This window comes from Pangasianodon hypophthalmus, chromosome 9 (assembly GCF_027358585.1).
Source record: "Pangasianodon hypophthalmus isolate fPanHyp1 chromosome 9, fPanHyp1.pri, whole genome shotgun sequence".
In the NCBI taxonomy this organism is placed as follows: domain Eukaryota; kingdom Metazoa; phylum Chordata; class Actinopteri; order Siluriformes; family Pangasiidae; genus Pangasianodon; species Pangasianodon hypophthalmus.
In genome coordinates this window covers 22,131,203-22,157,672 of record NC_069718.1, presented here as the reverse complement: position 1 = coordinate 22,157,672, position 26,470 = coordinate 22,131,203, and the positions used below count along the sequence as shown (strand labels likewise).

The following is a 26,470-nucleotide window of genomic DNA, read 5'->3' as shown; positions in this document are numbered from 1 at the left end:
CTGCATTACGCCAATGGCTGAAAACTGGAAAAATGGCTCTGTGAAACTGAATGCCATCTTTCTGATATTTACAGCCCTTTTTTTTTTTTTTTTAGATATTTAGTAGCTTTTTCACCGCCTCTTTGTACTGCTGCATGTTGCTCTCTGTCTCTCCCTCGTTCTTGAGCTTGGTCACAGAGTTTTTGTACTCCTGCACCTCCGGCCGTCCCAGCAGCTCCTCCCGCACTCCTCCCTCGTCCTCAGGCTTCTCCTTAAGTGGATGCATGCGCGACAAGGTTTCCAGAATATTCTTCTGAGAGGGGCTGTCCTCCCAAACGTACTCCTCCATGTCAGCGCGCGTCTTATCTTTCTCCCACGCCTCCATTTTCTGAAATAGAGAAGCGGACAGGAATAGTGGGTTGGAATGATACAACCAGGATAACACCAGAGGCACATCATCATTGAATAGTGTGAATAGTGCAAGGAGTACTGATAATCCTGGCTGCAATTAGCCTGCTTAGGTAGCTCTCCCTAGCTAACATTGGATTTCACAGTAATCATAATTATAAAGTCAGGTATATGAAGGTCTCGCTCATCTGTATAACCATCTCACACAAAGCATGATGTCATATTCTGTCATACTCTGCATATACAAAAGCTGCTTTGTGTGTTGCATGTGTATGCTTCTGTGTGTTACCATATGAATGCTATTATTCTTATTATTATTAAGAAATTTGTTATTATTATTTTAGCAGTCTTTAACAATAGGAGGAAAAAAAGACAAATAGTCTCTCACTACAACTTTGTGCTTTAGGCAACACTTACAGTAATTAGATTTTATTAAGATCTCTCTAATGTGTTGACCCTCTGATTGAATTACGTCCTGAATTAACGAGGCAGAGCAATTAGTCGAAGACCAGATGATGTGATTACCCTTTAACGACAAAGAATAAAGGTTTAGTTAAAGATGCTATGTGCATTCTCTTGCTGTTAAAAGGCCAGAACAGCCAGATTACAGAGGTGTCTCCAAGAAGTACTGATATATACATCAGAAAAATGGGCATTTGACAATATATAGGAGCTACATATACATTTTTTGGGATTAAATAACATTAGGTAAGTCTACCTATCTAGGTCAAATAAGTAAATCTCTATTTTGTACCAAAACCAAAATCCAGTAGTAGTAGTAGTAGTAATAGTAGTAACTTCTGTGTTATCTTTTGAACAGAATATGTAGAGACTTGAAAACTTTAGCATTTAAAACAAGTCCATTTCTCGTATTTTTATTAGTTTGAGTGCTGTTTAAACCAATAGCATTGTATTAGTCTGCAGCAGTATTGGTGAGTAAATTAGGCCTTAAAGATATAATCATGCCTATGCTCACTAACAATCACTACCATTGTTAGCCCCCCCCCCCTTTTTTTGCAACTCAACGTCACTAGCTGTGTCAGCCATTTACTGGCACCACTGTGGCAGCCATTGTAGCCGCAAAGGCCAGTGGACAGGGTTACACTTCCCAGCCAGGAAGGCTAACAATACTCCGCCATGTCCTTTCTCCGGTAAAGCTGTATCCTTGGAGCAAAGCTAAGGCACCTGTTACAAAACACATAGTCCATGTGGTCCTGTGGGAGCACAGCATGCTGGGAAATGCACCTGACTGATTTAACTGATTTGAAATGGGCCCTTCTGAGGTATTCAGGGAGGACTTGAGGAATGTAATGGCAAGTAGCAAGGAATAAAAAAGGGTTTGTTTTAGACTTGTCTAAGTGAATATTAGAACATTATTACACAGGAAAAAGTGGGTAAGCTGTGTGCTGGTAAAGGGTGTGGTCTTTTGGGTGCAGGAATGAATTTACAAATGTGACAAGGAACAGATGTCAGTCTGTGAGAAGTTCAACCGTATCATATTCATTCAATCACTCCCTGAAACCAGTGTCCCGTCTTCTCTAACTTTACACTATAGTAATTTAAATCCTCTAACTGTACTGTGTAAACAGGGAATAACAAGTACTCAACAAGTCACATTTACTGATCTACTGATCTACTCTACTGATCTGAATAAGTACTGCATATACTTAAGATACAAACAAATCTACAACTTCCTGTTTGTTGAAGCAATTATGTATTTCTACACAGAATAAAATCAGTATTGAATTGATACCTACAGTGATAAATGGGCACTGTAGGAGTTGCACAAGTCCCTCAAGATGTATAGGGACTGAACAGTGATCTGTCTCTTATGCATCCAAACACACAAGCCAAAAGCACACCATCACACATGCTCTGTCTCTCCAAACTCTGGAGGGCCCCCCTGTTGAATCCCCCATGGCGCATTGTATAGATCATGGAAACACAGCTGTCAGCGGGCCTTCAATGAAATGAGCGAGGATACAATGGAAACCATGAAAAATGTATGTCTAGGAAGAAAGACAGACTGCAAGCTGTTGCGCATTTAGAATGCATAAAGCCTGCAATGTATATTCAACTCGCCAGCTGATGCTTTGATAACAGTTCGGAAAAACATTTCATATCCTTTGGAATAAGAGCATTGGCATCACACATCAAGACTGAGTGAAAATACATTAGCACTCATTTAATTTATTCAGAAATGAAAAATGAATCGACTTACCCAGGATTCATGGTACAGAACAGTGAGCAGGTACATGGCGTAGTCATAGTTCTGCTGTCTCAGTGGACAACTGTGGAAACAGAGTCACATGACACTTTAGACTGCAAAAAATCCAAAACGAAGTTATGAAACATTTTACAATTAATAAGCTTATGTTGAGGGAGTATATGATTTTAAGAGTATAAAGGTTATGATCACTTGAAGAGAACCAATTAACAAAACTACTAGCTAGCTATCATTGGAAAGCTTTGAATAGCCAATAAAAGGTTTGGAATCAAAAATCTAAAATCCATTTTTTCCCGCAGATTTTTTTTTTGCGTGGTGATGCTGATGAAGGCAGTGAGTCGATTCTGACCCAAACTCAGCAGCGTAGTCACAAACGCCCAGGTCTCCACAAGTCCAGAAAGTGCAGAAAGCAATCGGAGTCATTTTCTAGGCATAGTAATGACCAATGTTTCAGGAGCTGAGACCACGCAACTCAAGAGGCTTGATGTCCTTCAATGGAGCCCTCCTTATAGCTCAATGACTGTTCACCCTCCCTGTTACTTATCTGATGAGTCAGGGGATGTTATTACTACAGCCATTTTTGGGAGATTCCTCCAGACTGATAATGGAACTATCACGTTCAACTCCGGTCTCTGAAACTTCTGAAAAGCTCCTAGCTCACAGGCACCACTAATAGGCTCCATTAGCTCTAAAGGAGGATTTGGACAGACAGCTCGACCACGCCTGTGCTCCATGGCACGTGTTTTAGCTAGCATGACAGATCACATGCAGGTCAGGCTAAGCCAAATCTCTGCCACTGATGCCTGTAAACATATTGCTGGTGGTCTCACTAGATGAAGATTTACACCCAGATGTGCGCTGCCTAAGTGCTGAATACAGATACACTGATGACATTCTAGTGAGAACTTATTGCATTGTGTTTGGCATTGGTCCAATATACAGAAGCTGTTCAATCTGTGGGAACACCTTGCTCCTGGGCCAGGATATGGGGTTTACAAATGTCAACAAGTCTAGTTAACACACTCTGTTCTGCTGATTGCTGTGTGACTCTGTCCTGTGTGCCCAAGTTGCTTTTTGGGCCTGCCAGGTGTGGTGAGGTTGTGAGAACCCTCCACTTGTAGGTGTCTGAGTGCACCCTGACAATCTAATTGGGGCAAACCCAAAGAGCACCTCTACCCATGAATGCTTTAAAGCCAAAAACATTAATCATTTGGCAGCCAACTTACATTGACCCAAGTTCTGTCTTGCAGAGAGGCACGACTGAAAAAGTAGACCGGAGATTTGAGACAAGGGTTCTACTTAAAGGGTTATGAGTGTCCATTGTAAAGTCTTTTCACTAACTTAACAGCACGTTGGACATGATACCACTGTGATCTGGTGTAAAATGGGCTTAAGAGAAACATTCAATGAAAGCAAACAAAACTGCAATCATAATCTGACAGTTAAAATTATTATTTTAAAAATATTCCATACATCAAATCAATGTGCACAGAACTACATTATAAATAACAGCTGGTAAAAATCTCTTGCGACCATATCCGAATCTCAGACGGCTCCTCGTGGGGTTACAACTCCAAGCTTAAGAACCTGTGCCTTACAGAGATTGCTGCTGATTCCTCCAGACTGATAATGACCCAACAGTGGAACTATCACGTTCAACTCCGGTCTCTGAAACTTCTGAAAAGCTCCTAGCTCACAGGCACCACTAACAGGCTCCATTAGCTCTAAAGGAGGATTTGGACAGACAGCTCGACCACGCCTGTGCTCCATGGCACGTGTTTTAGCTAGCATGACAGATCACATGCAGGTCAGGCTAAGCCAAATCTCTGCCACTGATGCCTGTAAACATATTGCTGGTGGTCTCACTAGATGAAGATTTACACCCAGATGTGCGCTGCCTAAGTGCTGAATACAGATACACTGATGACATTCTAGTGAGAACTTATTGCATTGTGTTTGGCATTGGTCCAATATACAGAAGCTGTTCAATCTGTGGGAACACCTTGCTCCTGGGCCAGGATATGGGGTTTACAAATGTCAACAAGTCTAGTTAACACACTCTGTTCTGCTGGTTGCTGTGTGACTCTGTCCTGTGTGCCCAAGTTGCTTTTTGGGCCTGCCAGGTGTGGTGAGGTTGTGAGAACCCTCCACTTGTAGGTGTCTGAGTGCACCCTGTCAATCTAATTGGGGCAAACCCAAAGAGTGCCTCTACCCATGAATGCTTTAAAGCCAAAAACATTAATCATTTGGCAGCCAACTTACATTGACCCAAGTTCTGTCTTGCAGAGAGGCACGACTGAAAAAGTAGACCGGAGATTTGAGACAAGGGTTCTACTTAAAGGGTTATGAGTGTCCATTGTAAAGTCTTTTCACTAACTTAACAGCACGTTGGACATGATACCACTGTGATCTGGTGTAAAATGGGCTTAAGAGAAACATTCAATGAAAGCAAACAAAACTGCAATCATAATCTGACAGTTAAAATTATTATTTTAAAAATATTCCACACATCAAATCAATGTGCACAGAACTACATTATAAATAACAGCTGGTAAAAATCTCTTGCGACCATATCCGAATCTCAGACGGCTCCTCGTGGGGTTACAACGCCAAGCTTGAGAACCTGTGCCTTACAGAGATTGCTGCTGATTTTTTTTAAACAGTGCTACAGGTTAAAAAGTGAGAATGTAGTGTAGACTACCTGTCAGTGGTAATGGTGAGTATGTCTGTCTCTTTGTTGTAGCGCTCTCCACTCAGTTTGATCATTTTCTTCCTGGCATGATCATCTAGATTCAAACTGGACAACTTTACCTGAGGTGATAAATAAATATTAAAATATTGAAAGACATTATTATTCTGTTTTTATTGCAAGTCAGAGTCCATGTTGAATATATTTACTGTACAAACATATGGGATAAAACTATGGAATTTAACCAAAAAAAAAAAAAAAAAACTTAAGCAAAGTTGAGATATTGTGTAAATATATATTTATCCAAGTATCTAATTCAACCAGATGTACAACACAAAACGTTTATCAGTGCACTCTATAAAAAGAATATATTCAACAATAATACAAAAAAATACTGGCTAACAATATAGGCTATTGTCTACGACCACAATATTCACTGCACACTAATACACACCAGACTCTGCTGTCTTTTCTCATCTAAACGCCCTTTTCTCTGCCATTTCGGTCAAGAAATCATTAGATTAAATTCGGCTCAGCGATTTATAGAATGCAGATGCTAATCAGGTTTTCAAATTTCACTAAATTTGAAAAAGCTAAATCACATCACTCGGAACAACCAAACAATTGAACTGATCAGCTGAGAACAGAGGAGTGAGGTGTTAGGACTTCCCTGTCCCCCAAAGCCTCGTCAGTGTCAGCCAATCAGGAGCACTGCTCAAATCTATCATGACATCATTACTCATCTATGCTGTAAGCTTCCTTTTTTCATCGAGGAAAGAGAGAGACTACAACCAGGTGTAGTTCCACATGTGCGCACATCACTGTGCTGGTGATGCAGAGAGGACAGCGTCATCTCACGTGTGATGTGTTTCAGCCAATCGTTTAGTTCCTGGCCTTCTCTTCCTAATCCAGTAGGATTAATGCAGATTCCTACATCAGGGTCTTAATCTAACATCAAGTGTCACTCAAGCAGATGCTGGTAGAGGAACAGAAAACTATTTTTTCCTCTGATGATGAAAGGAAATGTTTTTTTTTTTTTTTTTGGAAATATGATGTTTAAATGCAGTAAATAAAGTGTTCCATTTGTTTATAATTTATGATATGTCAATCAAGCATTAAGTTATTGAACTAGTGACTTTGCATTTAAGGATGTAACATGAACCAGCACACTGACTGCTAATTAAGAGAAACGAACTCTAAATTGTTACTGGGACTGCACAACCAAAGAACCTTCAAAAGACAGAAAAGACATTTGAACATTTAGTCAAGACTCACTGTGAGTGTGACAATTCGAGCGTCTGGGTTCCTGAGCGATGGTCCAGCAGACACATAGTCCTTAGTCTGGATCTGGATGGGGAAATGTTCCTTACACTTAGCATCAGAGTCCAGAGCGGCAGGCCACTCAGTGCAGAACGCTGCAGCAGAGAGATGCGAAGAAAACACACCGTCAGAGTGTTCCCACACAGAAGAGAATAATAATAGGTTAACTGCTACCAGTAAAATAAAGACAGACTCATAAAAGACGTACGTTTGAGGGCTTCACAGTGTTTCTTGATGGCAGCTGGGGTTAAGTGCAAGAAGTTCGGAACCTGTAAGACAGTGACATGATGTTGATTATCGGTATTCTCAAAAACAAAGAAAAAAAAAAAAAAGAGAGAAAAGACTATACATAGCTTAAATGCACAAAGACTGAGCACTGCTACTTTACATGTATCAGATGTATCAGGTTTGATCGAGAAATACATGATTTTTGTGCCATGCTGAGATAAATTGAAACCTTATGTTACATAACAGGGAGTAGTCTCTATAGTGATTGAGCTGGTTAGATACTGCTAGCTAGCCTGAGTCTGATCAAACTCAAAGTTAACTCATACGTGTGGCAGGAAATTTGTGAAGATGCGAGGGCATCGTGAGTGGCCAGTCGCATAGGTATCTGCCTTCATACGTGAACGCAACGTGAACGCGTCCACTGGGGAGCAAAAGGAAAAGCCAAACGCGAGTGTCATGTTTTACTGCAGAACGAATGGAGATGAAACAAAGTAGTGGATGCAGTAATGCTGAGGATCGGTACTTACTTCCAGGTTCTAAAAATCACCGACACTGCGCTATTAGGTATTAAAGTTGAAAAGATAGTGGACAGTTTGGATTTTATATATTTTCTCTACAGAAAAAAAGATGAGTCAAAGGCAACATGGACTATGGCGTGGTTTTTAGTGCCACTGGATTGGCTACAACAACAGAAGACAAGGGAAGTGTAACCAAGTAACAGGGAAGAAATAATACAGGTTACTATATTTTGTCTGGTGAGTTTATTATACAGGATGTCCTAAAAGTCTCCCTACATAGGGGAAAGTAACTCTTTTTAGCAAAATTTCTTTAAAAATTTTTTCATACTTAGTTTTCAGATAGCCTTTAAGAATGCCTTTGACAAAAGCAGAACGTATTGAAATCTTTCTCATGGCTGGATCGGGAAACTGCCGCAAGGTTGTGATGGACTTTAATAGGAAACGTGGCAAGTGCATCAAACACGACACTGCTGCCAAACTTATTAACAAATTCAAAAAGATTGGAAGTGTTGCAGACCAACTGAGAAGTGGACGTCCATGAACACTGACTGACGAAGACACAACCAACGTGGTGCTGGCATACATAGTCCCCTGTGTATGAAGACGTTTGGGACACAGCCTTTGAGTTACCCGAGGGTAGAAGTGCATGTGTCTAAACAGATGCTGGGTATTTTTTTTTGTAGTGGATGCTCAGATAACCACCTCTTAGTAAAATGACAATGTCTGGGCAGTGAAACACAAAGTAACCTTTGCCATTATCCAGCAGCAGAAAGAACTGTTTCAACAGTTTTCACTTTAGAGTTTTAGATTTAGCTTCATTTGAGCAGACAGGATTTTCAACAGAAATGAAAATGGATTTGTTAGATTTAATTGAACTGCTTAGTAAACAGTACAAATGGACTGAATCAACTATTACAGTTCAATGCGTTCACGCTACGTCACACTTTAAACAGCCAGTAAACACTTCACAGTTCACCTCTTTCACTCGCTTCGTGTTCTGCTTACACACATGCTGTGGCAGAAACAAAGATTGTCTCATCTTCCTATAAAACGTAGGTCCACATGAAAGCAAAAACACTGTCTTCTTCCATGTTATTATTTTGAGAGAACATTAATTTTGGCTCATGTCTGCAGTCACCCCCCACCTCAGGCTATGAAAATAATCAGATTAAAATATGCATAAAAGCTGACGCTATTCTCACCTTTATAAGTTCAAGGTTGCCCTTTTTCTCAGGAGGCACCCCTCTTTTTACCGGGTAGCCCATTCGCACTGGTAATGGCACAGCGTCAGGTTTAAAAGACTTAGGAGTGGGATAAACTGCAGTCCAGTCCTGATCCACCATCATCCGCTCTGTCCGTGGTTCTCCAGCCTGCATATCACAGCGGAAAAAAAAAACCCTGCATGTTTTCATAGCAATATCTGTAGATGCTGGAAATACCTGTAATTTTAAAGCCCTAACTGGAATGTTGTAAGATGGAGCTTATGGTGAATAAAGAAATAATCCAGCACTTGCCGCCCGTCTTGGTTTCCTGAGACCCCGACCGCCCCTCTCTAGCAAACCTGAACAGGAAATAAAGACAGCTGTGAAAATGGTTGAAGGGTTAAAGTGTCATTAAAGGTTATCACTACTAATAAGACAGCTAACTTAATCTGTTGTGAGTGTAGTTGCATCACTTGTGGCTATAAATTTTAAAAAAAATCAAACACATTCATTCATTCATTTTATTTGCAAGTGATTCTAGGCTGTACATTTGACTTGTGACTATACTGTATCTCCTGCATCTCAGCATCGTCGTAGTTTTATAAAATGTATTTTTTAATGCAACCCTTTATAGAAAACAAGCAGCCAAACTGTACACATTGTTGCTTCCACACCATTATTTTAGATGCTTATCCTTAGATCATTTAATACAGCACTGATTCCCCAACCCTGGTCCTGTAACTCCGGCACCTTATCGTGTTTTCCCTGTTAATCCAACTTATTCGCTAATTAAAAGTTGAAGTAGGTGTGTTAGAGCAGTGAATATGCTAGCAGGACAGTGCAGGACAGGGGGTACGACAGGACCAACAGACCAAAAAGCTTTTTCGCTTTGTTAGGGTTTGTGAACAAGTTAAAATACAGGCATCAATATGAGGAGAATAACTGGTCCATATGGACAGGACAACAATATGAGTGTTTTTCTGTTGTCATCATGGTTACTGATATTTGGCTAGTGTGAGATGAGAGCTGACTCCAGCACTGTCCCAAATGGTACCCTAAGTCCGCTCTTGGTCCTGGAGTAGTCACTGTACTGAACATGTTAGAGTTTTCCTTGCTTTAACACTAAACTTCTTCAATTCAGGAATCATTGTTGATTAGCTGATTGGTTGAAGCGGGTGTGTTAAAGCAGGGAAAAGTGTGTGCAGGAAAATGGGATGTGACAGGAGAGGATGTCCTCACATTACAACACTTACAGTCACATTAGTAGTTACGCTTATCAGTGCTAAACACTGTATGATCATTTATGAGCCTGTGTTAGATGAGAAACTTGCACTAAACTAGCTAACAATCTACTAATCTGCACCACGAGTCTTCCCTTTTTAATTCAGATTAAGTCTACGGGCTGTAATAGGTACTGGCTTACAGTGTTTTGCATTCTCACATGTACACTTCTGAGCTAAACTGTGTTCTTGTGTGCATATAAAAGCACACACACACACACACACACACACTATACTACACCATACCACACTATACTACACCATACCACACTATACTACACCATACTATATCATACTATACCATATCATACAACACCATACTACACCACACTATACCATACCACACCATACAACACTATACTACACCATAATATACTATACCATACAACACCATACTACACCATACCACACCATACTATATCATACCACACTATACTACACCATACTATATCATACCACACCATACAACACTATACTACACCATAATATACTATACCATACAACACCATACTATATCATATCACACTATACTACACCATAATATACTATACCATACAACACCATACTACACCAAACCATACAACACCATACTACACCAAACCATACCATACCACACTATACTACACCATAATATACTATACCATACTACACCATAGCATATCATACTATACCATACAACACTATACTACACCATATCATACTACACCATACCACACTATACTACACCATACTACACCATAATATACTATACCATACAACACTATACTATACCATACTACACCATAGCATATCATACTATACCATACAACACTATACTACACCATATCATACTACACCATACCACACTATACTACACCATAATATACTATACCATACAACACTATACTATACCATACTACACCATAGCATATCATACTATACCATACACACACTATACTACACCATACCATATCATATTATACCATACCACACCATACAACACTATACTACACCATACAACACTATACTACACCATAATACACCATACACACACTATACTACACCATATAACACTATATCATACCACACTATACTACACCATACTGTACCATACCACACCATACAACACTATACTATACCATACCACACCACACTATACTACACCATAATACACCATACACACACTATACTATACCACACCACACTATACTATACTACACCATAATATACCATACACACACTATACTACACCATAATACACCACACACACACTATACTACACCATATCACACTATACCATACAACACTATACTACACCATACTATACCATACACACACTATACCATACCACACCACACTATATTATACTACACCATACTATACCATACCACACCATACAACACTATACTACACCATAATACACCATACAACACTATACTACACCACACTACACTACACTATAAAGCTATAACACAGACACACATGGGCTGAAAACTCATGCACTGTAAATGGGGAAGTCATCACTAACTGGTTATTAGCTCTACGGTACAGTGGCTTGTCTGAAAGCTGCATGCATTAGTACTGAACAGTGCACTAACCCAACAACCCTAACCCTAACCCTGATGCTGTACTACTCACACATCACACAGCTAAAGACAATCAAACCCTCACCTTGGCTCTCAGCGCCATTGCTCGTCGGCAGTCCTATGGAGTATGCGACTCTCTGGTTAAGTACAATAAGTGTATAAAATCTGTTACTTTTGCAGTTTAACCTAATTAACGGCGACAACACGGGGCTGAGCGCGGAAGCCGCCATGATGCGTGTGTCCGGAATGTCACGTAACGTTAGAGGGCGTGCAGAAGCACGGAGCTTCAAATCATTTCCGCACCCAGTCTGTTGGTGTAAATGCGATATAGAACTGCGCCTTGCACAGCGCGTAGCGAGGGAGCGTACCAACGTACTACGGTGGCCCAAATGGCACAAATCCGCACCTGTCTTTAAATGAAGCACAGTAAAAAATAAATAAATAAATAAATAAATAAGTTTATTGCCGACGCCTTCCATGCTACAGGACGTGTTGGTTACAACAGGACAAAGTATGGTGGCACCGTAAATTAATAAATTAATTCCACTTTACTGTGATTTGGTCGAAACCCTAGCTCCAAATTTATCATAAATTTATTTAATACGAATTTTATAGACCACATAAATTATGGCATACAGAGTTCTCAGTTTTCAGCCCATGTGTGAATGTCTTGTACCCTAATAGTATAGTATAGTGTGGTATGGTGTAGTGTAGTGTAGTATAATGAAGTGTAGTGTAGGGTAGTATAGTATGGTATGGTGTAATGTACTGTAGCATGGTATGGCGTGGTGTAATGTAGTGTAGTATAGTATGGCATTTTGTAGTGTAGTCTAGTATGGTGTAGTGTAGTATAGTATGGTATGGCGTGGTGTAATGTAGTATGGTATAGTATGGCATTTTGTAGTGTAGTCTAGTATGGTGTAGTGTAGTATAGTATGGTATGGCGTGGTGTAATGTAGTATGGTATGGTGTAGTGTAGTATAGTATGGTATGGCATTTTGTAGTGTAGTCTAGTATGGTGTAGTGTAGTATAGTATGGTATGGTGTAGTGTAGTATAGTATAATCTAGTATGGTGTAATGTACTATAGTATGGTATGGCGTGGTGTAATGTAGTATGGTATAGTATGGCATTTTGTAGTGTAGTCTAGTATGGTGTAGTGTAGTATAGTATGGTATGGTATGGTGTAATGTACTATAGTATGGTATGGCGTGGTGTAATGTAGTATGGTATGGTATGGCATTTTGTAGTGTAGTCTAGTATGGTGTAGTATAGTATGGTATGGTATGGTATGGTGTTGTGTAGTATAGTATAGTATGTCATGCCATGGTACACTATAGTATAGTATTATGGTATGGTGTGGTGTGGCCTTGGTATTACAGCACTGTACAGTGTAGTATAGAGTAGCACAGCATAGCATGGAATAGTGTAGTATTGTATAGCATAGTATAGTATAGTAAGGCATGATATGGCATGCCATGGTACAGTATAGTATAGTATAGCAGAGTGTAGTATGGTATGGTATGCCTTGGTATAGTACAGCACACTACAGTGTAGTGTAGTATAGCATAGCACAGCATAGCGTAGTATAGTACAGTATAGTATGGCATGGCATGGTATAGTACAGTGGAGCATAGTATAGTAGCCTACTGTTATTCTATACTGTTTTTCAGTTAAGCAGTATAATGCTGTTGCTGTCTCTCTCTCCCTCTCTCTCTCTCCCTCTCTCTCTCTCTCCACGTGCTCCAGCATCACTGCTCAGAGGCTCAGAGTCTGTCCCTCAATAGCATGCGGTTTTCTCTCTCCAAGGTACCTGGACCTCTGATGGGCTTTACAGCGGTAATTATACCTTTGCTAAGTTTTATTTGATTGAATAGTACAGGTTAACTCAACTTTAGGAAAATTATGAAATGAAGATTTGTAACATCACCTAAAGAATCAGAAGTAATTGCGCATTGCTCATTTTTGTTGGCATGGACACAGATAGAGTCGTTTTAACAAGTTTTTATAGGCCTGCCTTTCTTGCCAAGACTATTATCTCTCCAAAAACAAGATTTCATGTTTTACTTACATTATTAATGATGTTATCTTTGATGTTATCTTTGCCACCTACATATATCAATGACTGTAAATCAGGTCTTTGAAACAGTTTGGTGGGTGGTGGTGCACTGAAGACTAACCATTTCTCCTCAGGCTAAACTGATTCTCTACACAATGATATGAAAATGAAAGAGAAGTTGTTTATCCTCCAGAGACCTGGACTATCCTGCTGTTCCCCCAATAAGTTCTCCTAGCACATGATGTAATTAAACAGTATATTACAACGGACTTTATGTGAAAATGTCTTTTAACTTTAAACTTGAAACTTTAAAGCAATTAACTGTTATCTAACTGTTTTGTGTTTTTTTCTGTAGTAGTTTTCCTGTGAAATTCAGTTTATATATATATATATATATATATATATATATATATATATATATATGTATATATATATATGTGTGTGTGTGTGTGTGTGTGTGTGTGTGTGTGTATATCCAGTACTGTGCAAAAGTCTTAGGCACATGCAAAGAAATGCTGTAGAGCAAAGATGCCTTCAAAAATAATGAAATTAAATGTTTCTACATTAAAAACAAGTAAACAATAATAAATGAAACAAAGTCAATATTTGGTGTTACGATCCTTCACTTTAAAAAAAATAGTGGTCTCAGTTGTAATTAGTGCAGTTTTATAAGGAAATGAGCTGTAAGTGTTACTGAGCATCTTGCAGAAACAGCCACAGTTCTTCTGGAGACTTTGACTGTCACACTTGCTTCTTATTTTTGCAGCAAAACCCAGCAACCTTCATTATGTTTTTATCTGAAAAGTGTCTCTTATGTAATCTGCTGCTTTCTTTACTGACATACAAACATTTAATTTTGTGCTGGAAAACTAATGTTTGGAATCTAAAATGTTTTTGTACTGAATCAATAATGTAGAAGTCATAAAATAAAAATCTATAACAAAGTTTGTACTAAAAAAAAAAAAAACAATAGGGTGCCTAAGACTTTTGCACAGTACTGTATGTATCAATTCAATTCAATTCAGTTCTATTTGTATAGTGCTTTTAACAATGGCCATTGTCAAAAAGCGGCTTTACAGAAATATATAAATTTAGGATATAAGTTTTAAACTTAAAAATGTATAAATTTACCCCTAATGAGCAAGCCAGACTGCCCACTGCCTTTATACAGCCACCAACCTCTTTCCTATCCTCTTTCATACCCTCTGAACAGCTTTTGGATCCTCTTAGTTGCAATATCCCGCCCTCCCTTTCATTCTTGCCATATTGTAACACTGCCAGATGTCGTACACAGACATCCTCAGATCAGGTCTGGCATCCTAGAGGGTCCTGAAAAAACTGTGAGTTCTTGCTTTGTGTTCTTTTCAAATTGTTATCTTTTTTTCTTTTGCCTTTCCTTTATATCATTATACACCCACATTTCATTTTTAAGTCCTTGGGATTTCTTTTGTTAATAAATTGTAAAACAATTTTCCTGTTTTTTTTTTTCCACTCAGGAACTATGTGTTGTACTCAGGTGTGTTTTAGTTACAGTTTTATTTCTAGCAGTCATCATGTAGCTAGTGATATGCAGTATACGGCATCTATCAGTATGTTTTATGGGTCTTAAACAGAAAATACCAGCTGTGTATTAGTAGTGAATAATCAAGCTTAATGCTCAATCCCTACAAACTCTAACCCGCTTTCAGCTAGCTTTAATGGTGAAGACTAGCATTTTCATTTCCTTTCAGGTTGTAATCCTTTAGTAGTTTTTAATTTAGTTGAACCAACTGAACAGTTCTTGCGAGTCAGCTGTGTTCTGTTGCTGCATGCCTGTGACACAACTTATATTAAAGATACCATAAGGTAAAGTTTTATTTTGTGTTATAGGAGTGTCGGGTTAGGAACGGCATTAAGGTTTTAAGAAATTTGTCCATTCCACCTTAGATCACATTGCACTTTTTTCAGTGTAGAGCAGAATAACAGTAATTATAATGTCAGTACATACTGTGAAATGGTTGTTGTTTGTTTTGTGGAGACAACTGTCATGGCACGATTAGGGCTATAAAACCCTTGCCTCACAAAACAATTTAAAGTAGGAGCACTTACCACCTGTATTACGGCATCTCAGTTTAATATGTATCTTCACACCAACTTTGAGTTGATGTTGAATGCACTCGGCAGAATTATCTGCGTTCATCCATATCTGTTATGACTCGAGCCATTTCCAATCCACCTGCGCTTGGCTTCTGCATCTCTGCTTCACCGAGCTGTCTAGGTGAATTTGTAGGACTGAGAAACTCAATCCAGATGAGGACAGCAGATGTGTGGTGGAGTCTGTCAGCACATCTGCTGTCCTGCATGACAGGAGCATGAGTGGACACAAGGCTCCTGTTTCCATTCTCTTAAACTTACAAAGACAGGTTTCCACAGGCCAAATGTCCAGCCACTGCTCATCAAGCAAAGATTGATGGTTGCCTCGAGGAAAAGACTGACCTTTTAAATTAGGCTGCTTGACTCGCATTTCCTTTTTTGTTTCTAGACTGACTGCCGTGATCTGTTAAATAGATAAGGAATAAACATTAGATAAGTGCCAGGAAAAAAAAAAAAATCAGGACAGACAGTACTTTTATATGATGCCATGCCTAACAAGCTTTTTTTTTTTTTTGTGCAAATATTACATCTCTGTTTACAGCATAGATTTATATAAACTCATGGGCAAAGAAAATGGGCCAAGCCCAAAATGGCGAATTATTAAGCTTTTAATGGTCTTAACAACAAATCATTGGGCAGGAAATTAGTGAGAATTAAACAAATAGATAAAGGAAGTTAGTATGGGAAGCTTTTCTTTTTGATTTCTTTAAATGTTTAAGCCTTGAGGCCCTTGATGGGCTGCATCAGGTGTGGCAGAAAACCAAATAATGACTAATCTTTTAACTAAAAAAACATTCCAGAAGATATTTATTTGGAAGATTTTGTACACCCAGACATGTGTTAGTTTGAATTTTACATCAAACATTTGAATCATTATCATGATTTTACCTTTGTGTACAGGAAGACTATATAAGTGAATGTCCCTTTTTCTAGCTTTTCCTCAAACAGCAAAAGTAAACGAGCAAATGGTGGCACAGGAGCTCTCAGGAGTGCATTTGTTTAATTCTTGCTCATTTTCTGACAAATGATTTGTTGTTAAGACCATTAAAAGCTTAACATTTGCCATTTTGGGCTTGGCCCTTTTTTTTTTTTTTAATTAATTTTAAGTATTTTTTTGAAGTGTAGTATTACTGACTGTAACTATTTAACATGTTCTTAATTCTGTTACAAATGCAGAGCACCTGAGGGGATCTCCCTATGACTGACAAGTCACATGAACACCTCAGATATTTTATCTCCATGTAATGTGTGGTCCAGTAACCACTGTTAATCATCCTCATGCAATATGCAGAGCAGAATGTCATTGTGTGCGATTTCATGCTTCTTGTTTAAATGGCCTGCTATCTAGATTCATTTTCCTGTTTCATCATATTGATAAGCCTTGAAATAGCAAAAGCCTGAAGTTTATACTCAAAGATTGTTAAATTTACACCAAATAAAAATAATCGTTCGTCTTACTTAAAAAAGACAGCAAAGTTGACTAGTTTTGCAAAGTTTATTTACAACAGTTAAATATATTCATGGCAAATTTAACTATTTATTGTGTAATAAAATATTCAGTGTTCCTTATGCGTGACCTTTTCCCAATTTTATTAAATAACTGTTTAAAAAAAACTGTTTATAAGACCATAGACACTGATTTCCTTTAGAATCACAGTAGATAGGGACAGACTCCTTACATGACATAAAAATAAGTATTACACTAATGCCATCCCATTTCTTTTGCCTTTGAATGAAGGGAGAAACAGTGTAGGCTTAAGCACTGGAGACTACAGCAAAGTCACCTCAGATATGCTGTTACTGTTTAACTGTTTAATAGTGCTATTCTAATTTCAATGTTTAAAAAAATGAAATGAAGCTTTTATTTTTTCACCAAATTCTTGGTTCTGGACTAGGATAGTTATGGACCAGCTAATAATCTGTCTACGCTAGTTAGTCAACTTTGCTGACATTTTCAAATGAGAGTTTGATATGTTTTTCTCTCATGTAGATTTTAGTTAGCTGTTTAGTGTGCTATTTATTACGCTTCTGTTGAAGCGAAGAGTAGGAAAGAGTGCCACGTACTAAACATCTTACCAGAGAATATTGTAGATACGATGGGTATCAATCTTTTAGTAAAGTTGTGTGTAAATGTAGGCTACACCAAACTAAAATTTCCTGCAAGATTTACAAAGGTTTTGGTAGCGTATACATTTGTTGATAAATTCTAGTCACCTGTAAATTACGAAGAAGGCTCACAGCACAGTCATTTAAATTTAATAACGACTGCACATCTTCATAAAAGACAAAATGACAGCAAAACACTGAAAGAGCACCTCCTAATCCTGTCTTCCAATAATGTAGCTCAGCCACTGCAGCGCATCGGCTACCGTAGACACACTAACACTTCCTCCTTTAATACAGCATTGTAGCATTTTTGTTCTTTTTTTTTTTTTTTAGTATTTCTCATTTCTTAACAGTTTTTTCAGGTAAAGTTTTGTATTGAAGAATTTTAAATATGTTTGCTATTTATAAGGGTTTTTGACTCTACCAGTTCAGCCTGTATCGCAGTAGGTAACTGCCAGTGGTTTTTGTAAAAATTAGTGTATGTGTATATAACCTTCTCGGTTTATAGCAGAAACAGCTATTTATTACACTTTAAAGTTGGCTTTAATGGTTTGTTACATGAACATTTTTTTTTATAGAATCAGTAAACAGCACTCTTGTTGTTTCAGCAACTTTTCAGCAAATTTTTTTGTTCAACTTACTTGAAAATGTAACATTGTCCTGATGTGATGTGAATAAAACTTTTTTTTTCTGAATTGACATTTTTTGGAATAAAACTATATTACTGAATTTGAGATTTCTGCCAAGACATGAGTTACCTATATACAGTATGTCCTACAAACCTTTAACAGCTTTAAACTAATGAGCTACTTTACTTGGAAATTTCAAGGCCATCAGTTTCCTGATTTTTGTCTGAGACTACATAGTACAGTGTACAAAATAGCACTGAGGATACAATCTACTGTAGACGTTATGTTTATGTTACATTAATGTTATAGAAATTTTAGCCATTTTGTATATACAGTATGTCTTAAATGTCTGTTGACTTTAACTGAAGTGGAATAAATGGCGTATTTTTAATTCTAATATAAGATTTCTTAAATTAAACCGCACATTCAATTCCATCACTAATTCTAACCTGAAGTAACTGATGTTCCTTTCCATTTGTACTTTCACAGGTGTGGAGAATTGAGTAACACTTCCAGTGTAGTCATCAATGAACTCGGGTGGTCACACCATTATCAACTCCATCTCCTCCTCTTTTGCTTGAACCCTAAACCTTTCTTTCTCCCAAGAGCCATGGAAGGGTGTCAGGGGCGTCCCATTCGTCTCCTGTGCCGCACACAACATTTTGACTGGTCTGGGAGCAGCGACACTGTTGTAACCAAAATCAGTACTCCAAACGGGCACACTCTGATAAGCCTGAACTCCGAGCGCAGCCTAGAAGAAGCTCCAGTAGCCATGCCGGAGGCAGCAGTAGACAGCCCATGCTGCTCTCCTGTTTCAATGGAACAGAAACCCATGGTGAATAATGGATCAGGCGTACTAGATGGAAACACAAAAGAGTTAACGGCACACCGTGAAGACAGGGAGCCATGCTCCTGCTCCTCTCCTTCGCCTTCTAGCAGCCCCGCTCCCCCTCACTTCAAACGCAAACCCTACCGCACCAAGACTAGCATGCAGGGTGATGTCTACAATTTCCTAGAGAGACCTGCAGGCCTGAAATGCTTCCTCTATCACTTCCTGGTGTGAGTAGATTTGCTTGTCACCACTCTGTTATTTTAGGTAGATCGTGAATTAGTATGATTACATATAAATTCAGCTTTGGGTCCATTGATTTTGGGTCGGTTGATTTTTCACGGTTTGCCATTTGATTGATTTAATTGAATAGTTAGCATGGACCATAGCTGTTCTCTAAAGTTGTTAGGGTTTTCCTGGTCACAAGATCCAAAATTGTAAGTGTCTGCTTTATGATTTAGTATATTTTATAATATAAATATGAAACTGTGTCTGAGTGCATCTTGTTAATTCCTTTTCTGATTGGCTGAAAAAACAATTAAATCAAGGCTGCTAAAAGTCACATGACCAGAAACCATCTGATGGACATTTTTGGAAATGAAATGCAAGTCCCTTTCTTTTTCTTTTGCAGATAGTAATTTACAAGCACAAATTGTCTCATATTTATAGTTATGAATACAAAAATGGCATAGTTTTGTCATAATGTTATTTCCACAGATCAGGGGTCTCATTTATCAACTGTATGTATATATAGTTTTGTGCATAAATAGTGCAATCTAGGCATAGTATGTGATTTGTTAATGTCTCCTTATGTGTGACGATGTATATATTTATGCACACTCCTGACAATGCGTACGCAGGGTAAACTAATCATGAGGATACTTCCAAATGACAGGGAACCCTGCTAGTTATCTGGTTGTGATACGCCAGTGGGTGTGAGGTAATTGAGGTGTACACAGGTGTACGCTCATTCATTAATTTACCCGCTCCTTCCCCAAGACTCTTTACTCCACTCACAGTGACACTTGACGTATCAAACGGAATGCTACAATATGACATATTGTTACATCCCTAGTAGCTAGCATTCTACTTCACCCTTCCTAATCTCCACTGCAGTGAAAATCACCTAGATGCCATAATGTCATGAGGTAATGACCCCCTTAGGATAGACTGGAAAGGTGTTCGGAGATGACTGAAACCACGCCACTGGGAGGGGTCATTTTAACCCTGTAGAACCTAGGGCATGTGCACACAGGAAGCAGCAGTGCCTCTATGTAATGCCCATGAACAAAAATCTATGTATTCATAAGCATAAACAAAGATGTTTAATGAACCAGATTTATAGGTTAAGTTTGTCTGACATTATATTAAAATATATGTGACAGGTTACATAAAAATAAATCAGGTTCTAGATATAAATGCTGCAAAAATGTTCTCATGCAAATTGCATTTGTTGTTATAAAAGATGTTGCCATTGGCTGAGAGTATTTCATGCAACTAGAAATCATGTTGAAGGTGAACGAGCCTCTTAAAGTTCTCAGGGATGACATTATTTTGAAAAATCTTGAACGGAAAAAGCTACAAAGCCATAGAAAAGACCTTAAACATCCCTGTGAGTACAATTGGTTCAATAATATGCAGGTGGAAAATTCACAGCAAATCGTCCCAGGACAGGTACGCCACACAAGATTTCACAACACACTCTCTGGCTAATGATAAGGAAGGTAACTGGAAAAGAGTTGCAGGACAGCCTGAAAGCAGCAGGAACAATGGTTACACAAAGAACCATAAGCAATGAACTGCACCACAATCGTCTCGATTTCTACACCACATGCAAAGTCCAATCTCCTGACTTGAATCCAAATGAAGATTTATGGATTATGAAATTGCAAGTCCATACAGGGACGCTTATAACCTTAGAATGGACAAAAATTGAACCCCAATGCTGCAAAAAATCTAACTACTTCTTACCATAGATGTCTCAAAGCTGTAATTGCCAACAATAGCTTTGCAACAAAGTAGTAAGTACTTTGGTCACCTGCCCAAGTATGTTGTTAATTTGTGGTGACCGAATACGTTTTGCTATCAATTTTGCTTTTTAAACATATTTTTGTTTATGCTTCTGAGTACATACTGTTCATTTGTTCATAATGTCAAAAGACATTGTGTATAAATTTGAAAGTGGAAGTATATTAAATAACAAAAACAAAACTGTCTGAAGGGGGGTGGGGGGGGGGGGGGGGGGGATGGGCACGGTGGGTTTCCTCTAGGTACTCTGGTTTCCTCTCCTAGTCCAAAGATATGTGTTGTAGGCTGATTGGCATTTCCAAATTGTGTGTGAATGGGTATGTGAGTGTGTGTGTGTGATTGTGCCCTGCGATGGGTTGGCACCCTGTATGAAACGGTATGAAAAATGGATGAATGGATGAAAAACTGTCTGAATACTTATTTCTCCTCAGTGTAAGCACATATGTTACCTAAACAGCATAAAAAATAAAATACCTATACACACACACACTCCAACTGGAGAAACCAACTGGAGTATATAAGCACAACCGCTCAATTACAGCATGATGCTCTCCTAAAACATGGCAGGAAGTTGACAAATGTTAATGCTACTCCTCACTTGTAGTATCTTGAATATGAATAATATAACTACCTGAAAGATCCAGTAGGTGGTGATATTATTCTGTGTTACTTACCCAGTTTGATGCCTGTAATAATAAGAGAAAGGCAGAACGGTGATGCGTAATTGTTCAGTACACGTATGAGACCTTTTGTTTTATATTTTTATTAACTGTGCATTCGTTTAGATTGGAGCTCTGTTGGTTAACTAGGTGAAGAACACCACTAAATCTACCTTCCATTACTGCCCATGTGCACAAAAGCACACCCCAGAATCAACAGTGATCAGCAGAGTTCAGTTAGAGTTAGCATTTCCAAGGATTGTCATGACATCACTTTTAGTGGCTGTTTATTATTGCCTTACTTTGATAAAGATAACTCACAAGTAGCTACATATATCTGACATTATGATAATATTGCTTGATAAATACTAAATACTCTATATTGCCTTCATCTCAATAGAACACAGTGTTGATTTGTGAGCAGCAAATCAGTTTACAGTGTGTTTTGTAGACAACATCTAATCATGTCACTCAAGTACACTACTTTGTACAGTGTCATTTTTGCCAAATCGAGCATCACTGTGACTCCTGTGTCTAGTTAAATCCTGTTTATATTTTTCACACAAAAAAAGGTTTCTACTTTCTCTGTACATCATCAATGAACTCATCATCAATGAACTCTAGACTGAACACAATATTGGGCCACAGTATTACACTCACTCACTTTCAGTAACCGCTTTATCCTGATCGGGGTCAGAGGGGATCTGGAAACCATTCCGGGAACACTTGGTGTGAGGCAGGAATTCACCTTGGATGGGACCCCAGTCTACCTCAGGGAACCATGTATACACATATTGACACCTAGGGGCAATTTATCTGAGCCAGTCCACCTACTGGCATGCTTTTGGGAGGAAGGAGGAAACCAGAGAACATGGAGGAAACCCACATGGATATAGGGAGATCATGCACAGAAACTCCGCATGGAGAGTAACCTGAGCTCAGGATCGAGCACAGGACCCTGGAGCAATGAGACGGCAATGCTACCTGCTGCATCACTGTGCCGGCCCATAGTATTATATTTATTTTAAAATAATTGCAAGTCCATTTATTTTTAAAGAAACATAGTCCTTTTTGTTTTAAATATATTATTAGCAGGAAAATTTATTATGAGAGCCTTTTGTTAATAGCCTTTATTGGCGACCTGATGTTCATTGTAGCCTGTAAACATACACAAGCTTATCTTTGCATATTTTTTAACCTGATTTCAGATTTCAAATTTCTTGTCGTCACAGTTTACACAGTTACTAAGTAATCTATATCTAGATCTAGGTTTTACTTTTTGAGATAAATATTTGACAATGTCAATGATCCATGATTTTTAGCCTGTAAAGGTTGAGGGGTATTATCTAGCCCAATACAGCAAACTGTTGTTATTTATTGGATGTTCCCATCTAGCAATGGGATATAGCAAGCCTGCATCAAACTGGGAACTATGGAAATGTGATGGCCTGACAAGGGAGAGAGTATACCATTCCTCCCACCCAGAGAGCACAGCCAAGTTTCCTTCCATGGGATTCAAACTTGCAATCTCCTGATGAGAGGTGAATGCGTTTCTGTTGCACCACTTGGAAGGCCTTATGGTTGTCCAGTGTGTCATATTTATATCTTTCGTATCATGTTATATTCATTTATTCATCTTCAAGGTTGTGATGGATGGAACAGTGGGCAGACGGTAGGAATCATTATTATGAAGCAGGCATTGAATATATGCCTTAATAAATTGTGTCTGGCTGCATTTATATATATCTCACTATTATTCTGCACTGAACAGTCAGTACAGTTGAACAAGTGGAATCTTTCAGTATGGAGAGACTTAAACCCTGTTAATCAGGAGCACTAGTTAAAGCATTTCACTACAAGACAGTTGCTTCTGTATTTGTGCTTTGCTGACCTAGGCAAAGATTATGTACATTCTTCATAATATCCAAGTCTTCCCAGTGAGTATTATCTCTGAAATAGTACAGGAAATAATAATTGCATGATGAGTAATAGAGCATGTTAAGTGACAACTGTTTGGTAAGGGTTAACAGTAAAGAAGACAAATGTAGAAAAAAAAATTCTTTAATGAATGTGTTTTCTGTGGTTGAGCATGACATGGCTCAGTTATGGAAACTAGGAAAGCTTGTGCTCTGCACGCGTACACGTTTGTGTGATATGGGAGTCTGATAAGCTTCTGTCTTTGTAACTGAACCTCCACTATGGCTGCATGTTCAGTAGAACCTGATATCAGCCTGTTACAAAATTAAACTCCTTTAACTGACAATCTACAGTGTTCCTTTAACTAGCCTACTTACTTGTCCGTGGTTATAAATTCCAAGCCCTTGTTCTTTGCTCTCGCTCTGATTGCCAGGTCTAAAGTGTGTCTATAAAGACCTCAGTGCATCACCTGGACAGCATAATGACCTGTCTGTTTATTTGGATGGCCAGTGAATATGCGCTATTGTGTCTAATGACAAGGCACAATGCATTAATACCTTGTTTAGAGTGAAAACACTCTTATACACAATCAACTGAAGATCACTAGCAGAGACAACATCTTTCTGTCTTTCATTCTTTCTTCTTCTTCTTCTTCTTACTATTACTAGTATTATTATTTTTGTATAACAGCATGACTGAATTGTGTTATTCCACTTATAACACAGCAATTTGCCAATGATTACTTTTTTTATTTATTAATGAATGACACCTTGTGCTTTTTAACTGTTTATAGTTACATTTAACGTTGTGGAACGTCTGCAAGACAGGTCACTTACATTATAGCAGCTTTCAACATTCACACACATACCTCTCCTGTATTAAGTTGATGTGACAAAAAGATGCATTGCCATGTTAGCAAGAAACTGGAAGGCACTAAGTCCTCTGTCCTGAAAACTCCTGAAACTCCATGGACACGTGAGACTTTCTCAAATGTTATATTAATATCTACTAACAGAAAACCTAACCATATCCAGGATCAAATGTTTTTTCTTTGCTAAACAACATGTTTTATATCTCATTTATTATTAGCCTTAGATTACACTATATAGCCAAAAGTTTGTGGACACCTGACCATCACACCCATATGTGGTTCTTCCTCAACTGATGCCACAGCTTCGGAAGCACACAATTGTATAGGATGTCTTTGTAGGCTACAACATATAACAACTAAGGGGCACAAATCTGTTCCAGCATGACAGTGCCGCTGTGCACATTGTCATTATCACATGAAGACATGGTTTGCCAAGGATGGAATGGAAGAATTTAAGTGTTCTGTACAGAGCCCTGACATCAACCCCACTGAACACCTTTGGGATGAACTGCAACAGTGACGGCCCCCCAGGTCTCCTCACCCAACATCAGTACCTCACCTCACTAATGCTCTTGTGGCTCAATGGACAAATCCCCTCAGCCACGCTCCAAAATCTAGTGGAAAGCCTTGCCAGAGGAGTGGAGGATAACAGCAAATTGGGACTAAATCTGGAATGGGATGTTCAACAAGCACATGCTGTATGAATGTTATGGTCAGGTGTCCACAAACTTTTGGCCATATAGTGTATGTGGAGCGTCCTCCGTACAAGTCCCTGTGTTTGAGCTGTTACTATACTATAGGAACGCTGTATTGGATGTATTAGTAAAAGTGCATTAATATAAAACTAGCCAGAACTACTGTCAGACCTGCTGTTATAGAAAATTAATAAGCACCTTCTGATTTGAGAATTCAACCATGCTGTGGTATTAAAGAGCAAATATTGTCCTTTTGCTGAACTATTCAAGGATGCCATGACCAACAATAAAACTATACTGTAAAAAATAAATAAACAGACAACCACAGAGGTGGAAAAAAAACTTTAAAATATCTGTAGAGGAGAATGGAAAAAAATGGCCACATTTACCACATTCAGAAATATTATTTTACAGTGTTTGTTTCACTATTAATATCTAAACATACTACGGAGGAAACATCTGTTAAACTCACATTAATGGTTTTATTGATAATGTTGGACCCAAAAAAAAAAAAAAGTCCTGCTTTGTTTCTTGGGCGCAAGACTGATGGACCCTTCAAATGTCCTTTCACTGACCACTGCTGTAGTGCCCTTGAGCGAGATGCTTATCTTTAAGAGGAGCTTCACAGTGACCTGATTAGAGATAAATAAGGGTGAAAAAGTCCCTTCTTTACACAAGTTTTCTTCCAGACATACAGTGAGTATTCTGCTGTAGTCATCAGAGTGGATATGGCGCAGCCTGAGGTGACTGATATTGAAAATGCAGGATAAACCACCAGCTGTTTTCTTTTAATCAGGTCTCTACAGTTTGTCCTTCTAAAGAAGAGTCTCACAGAGATGACCCCCGTTTGACCTCCATGAAAGGGTGTTATGCATTTCTCCGAACAACAGGAGGTTGATCAGAATAGTTTGACTTAAAAATAAAGGATGTTTTTCACTGAGCACATAGTTGGATTAAATTAGAGAAGCCTAGTAGTCATCATAGCACATTAAATACTAGGTACTTTTCAGTAACTGTGCTGCTTTCTGTTTTGTGTCCTCTTTTTAACCCTTTGTGTCATTGGTTAAAAGGTCAATGTAGTACTACCCCCACTACTTTTCATTTATTTTCTTGCTTTTCTGCTTTTCAT

General features: G+C 38.5%; 2 protein-coding genes across 2 annotated transcripts in view; one reads left to right on the top strand and one right to left on the bottom strand.

Moving 5' to 3' along the window:
* Positions 1 to 67: 67 nt before the first annotated feature.
* Positions 68 to 11,736, bottom strand: mrps35 (mitochondrial ribosomal protein S35). Its single transcript, XM_026918728.3, has 8 exons — positions 11,502 to 11,736; positions 8,884 to 8,930; positions 8,572 to 8,739; positions 6,832 to 6,892; positions 6,579 to 6,718; positions 5,316 to 5,425; positions 2,609 to 2,678; positions 68 to 367 (listed from the first exon to the last, which is right to left on the bottom strand). The coding sequence occupies exons 1-8, from the start codon at positions 11,644 to 11,646 to the stop codon at positions 92 to 94; spliced, it is 1,017 nt and encodes a 338-aa protein (XP_026774529.1). The 5' UTR covers positions 11,647 to 11,736; the 3' UTR covers positions 68 to 91.
* A 1,428-nt stretch (positions 11,737 to 13,164) lies between these two features.
* The window catches only part of kcnq1.2 (potassium voltage-gated channel, KQT-like subfamily, member 1.2), a 123,120-nt gene continuing 109,814 nt past the window's right edge, over positions 13,165 to 26,470 (top strand). Inside the window, exons 1-2 of the mRNA XM_026919557.3 lie at positions 13,165 to 13,254; positions 18,832 to 19,401. Coding sequence (XP_026775358.1) covers positions 18,953 to 19,401 — 449 coding nt within the window. The 5' untranslated portion in view covers positions 13,165 to 13,254; positions 18,832 to 18,952. The remainder of the gene's footprint in view (positions 13,255 to 18,831; positions 19,402 to 26,470) is intronic.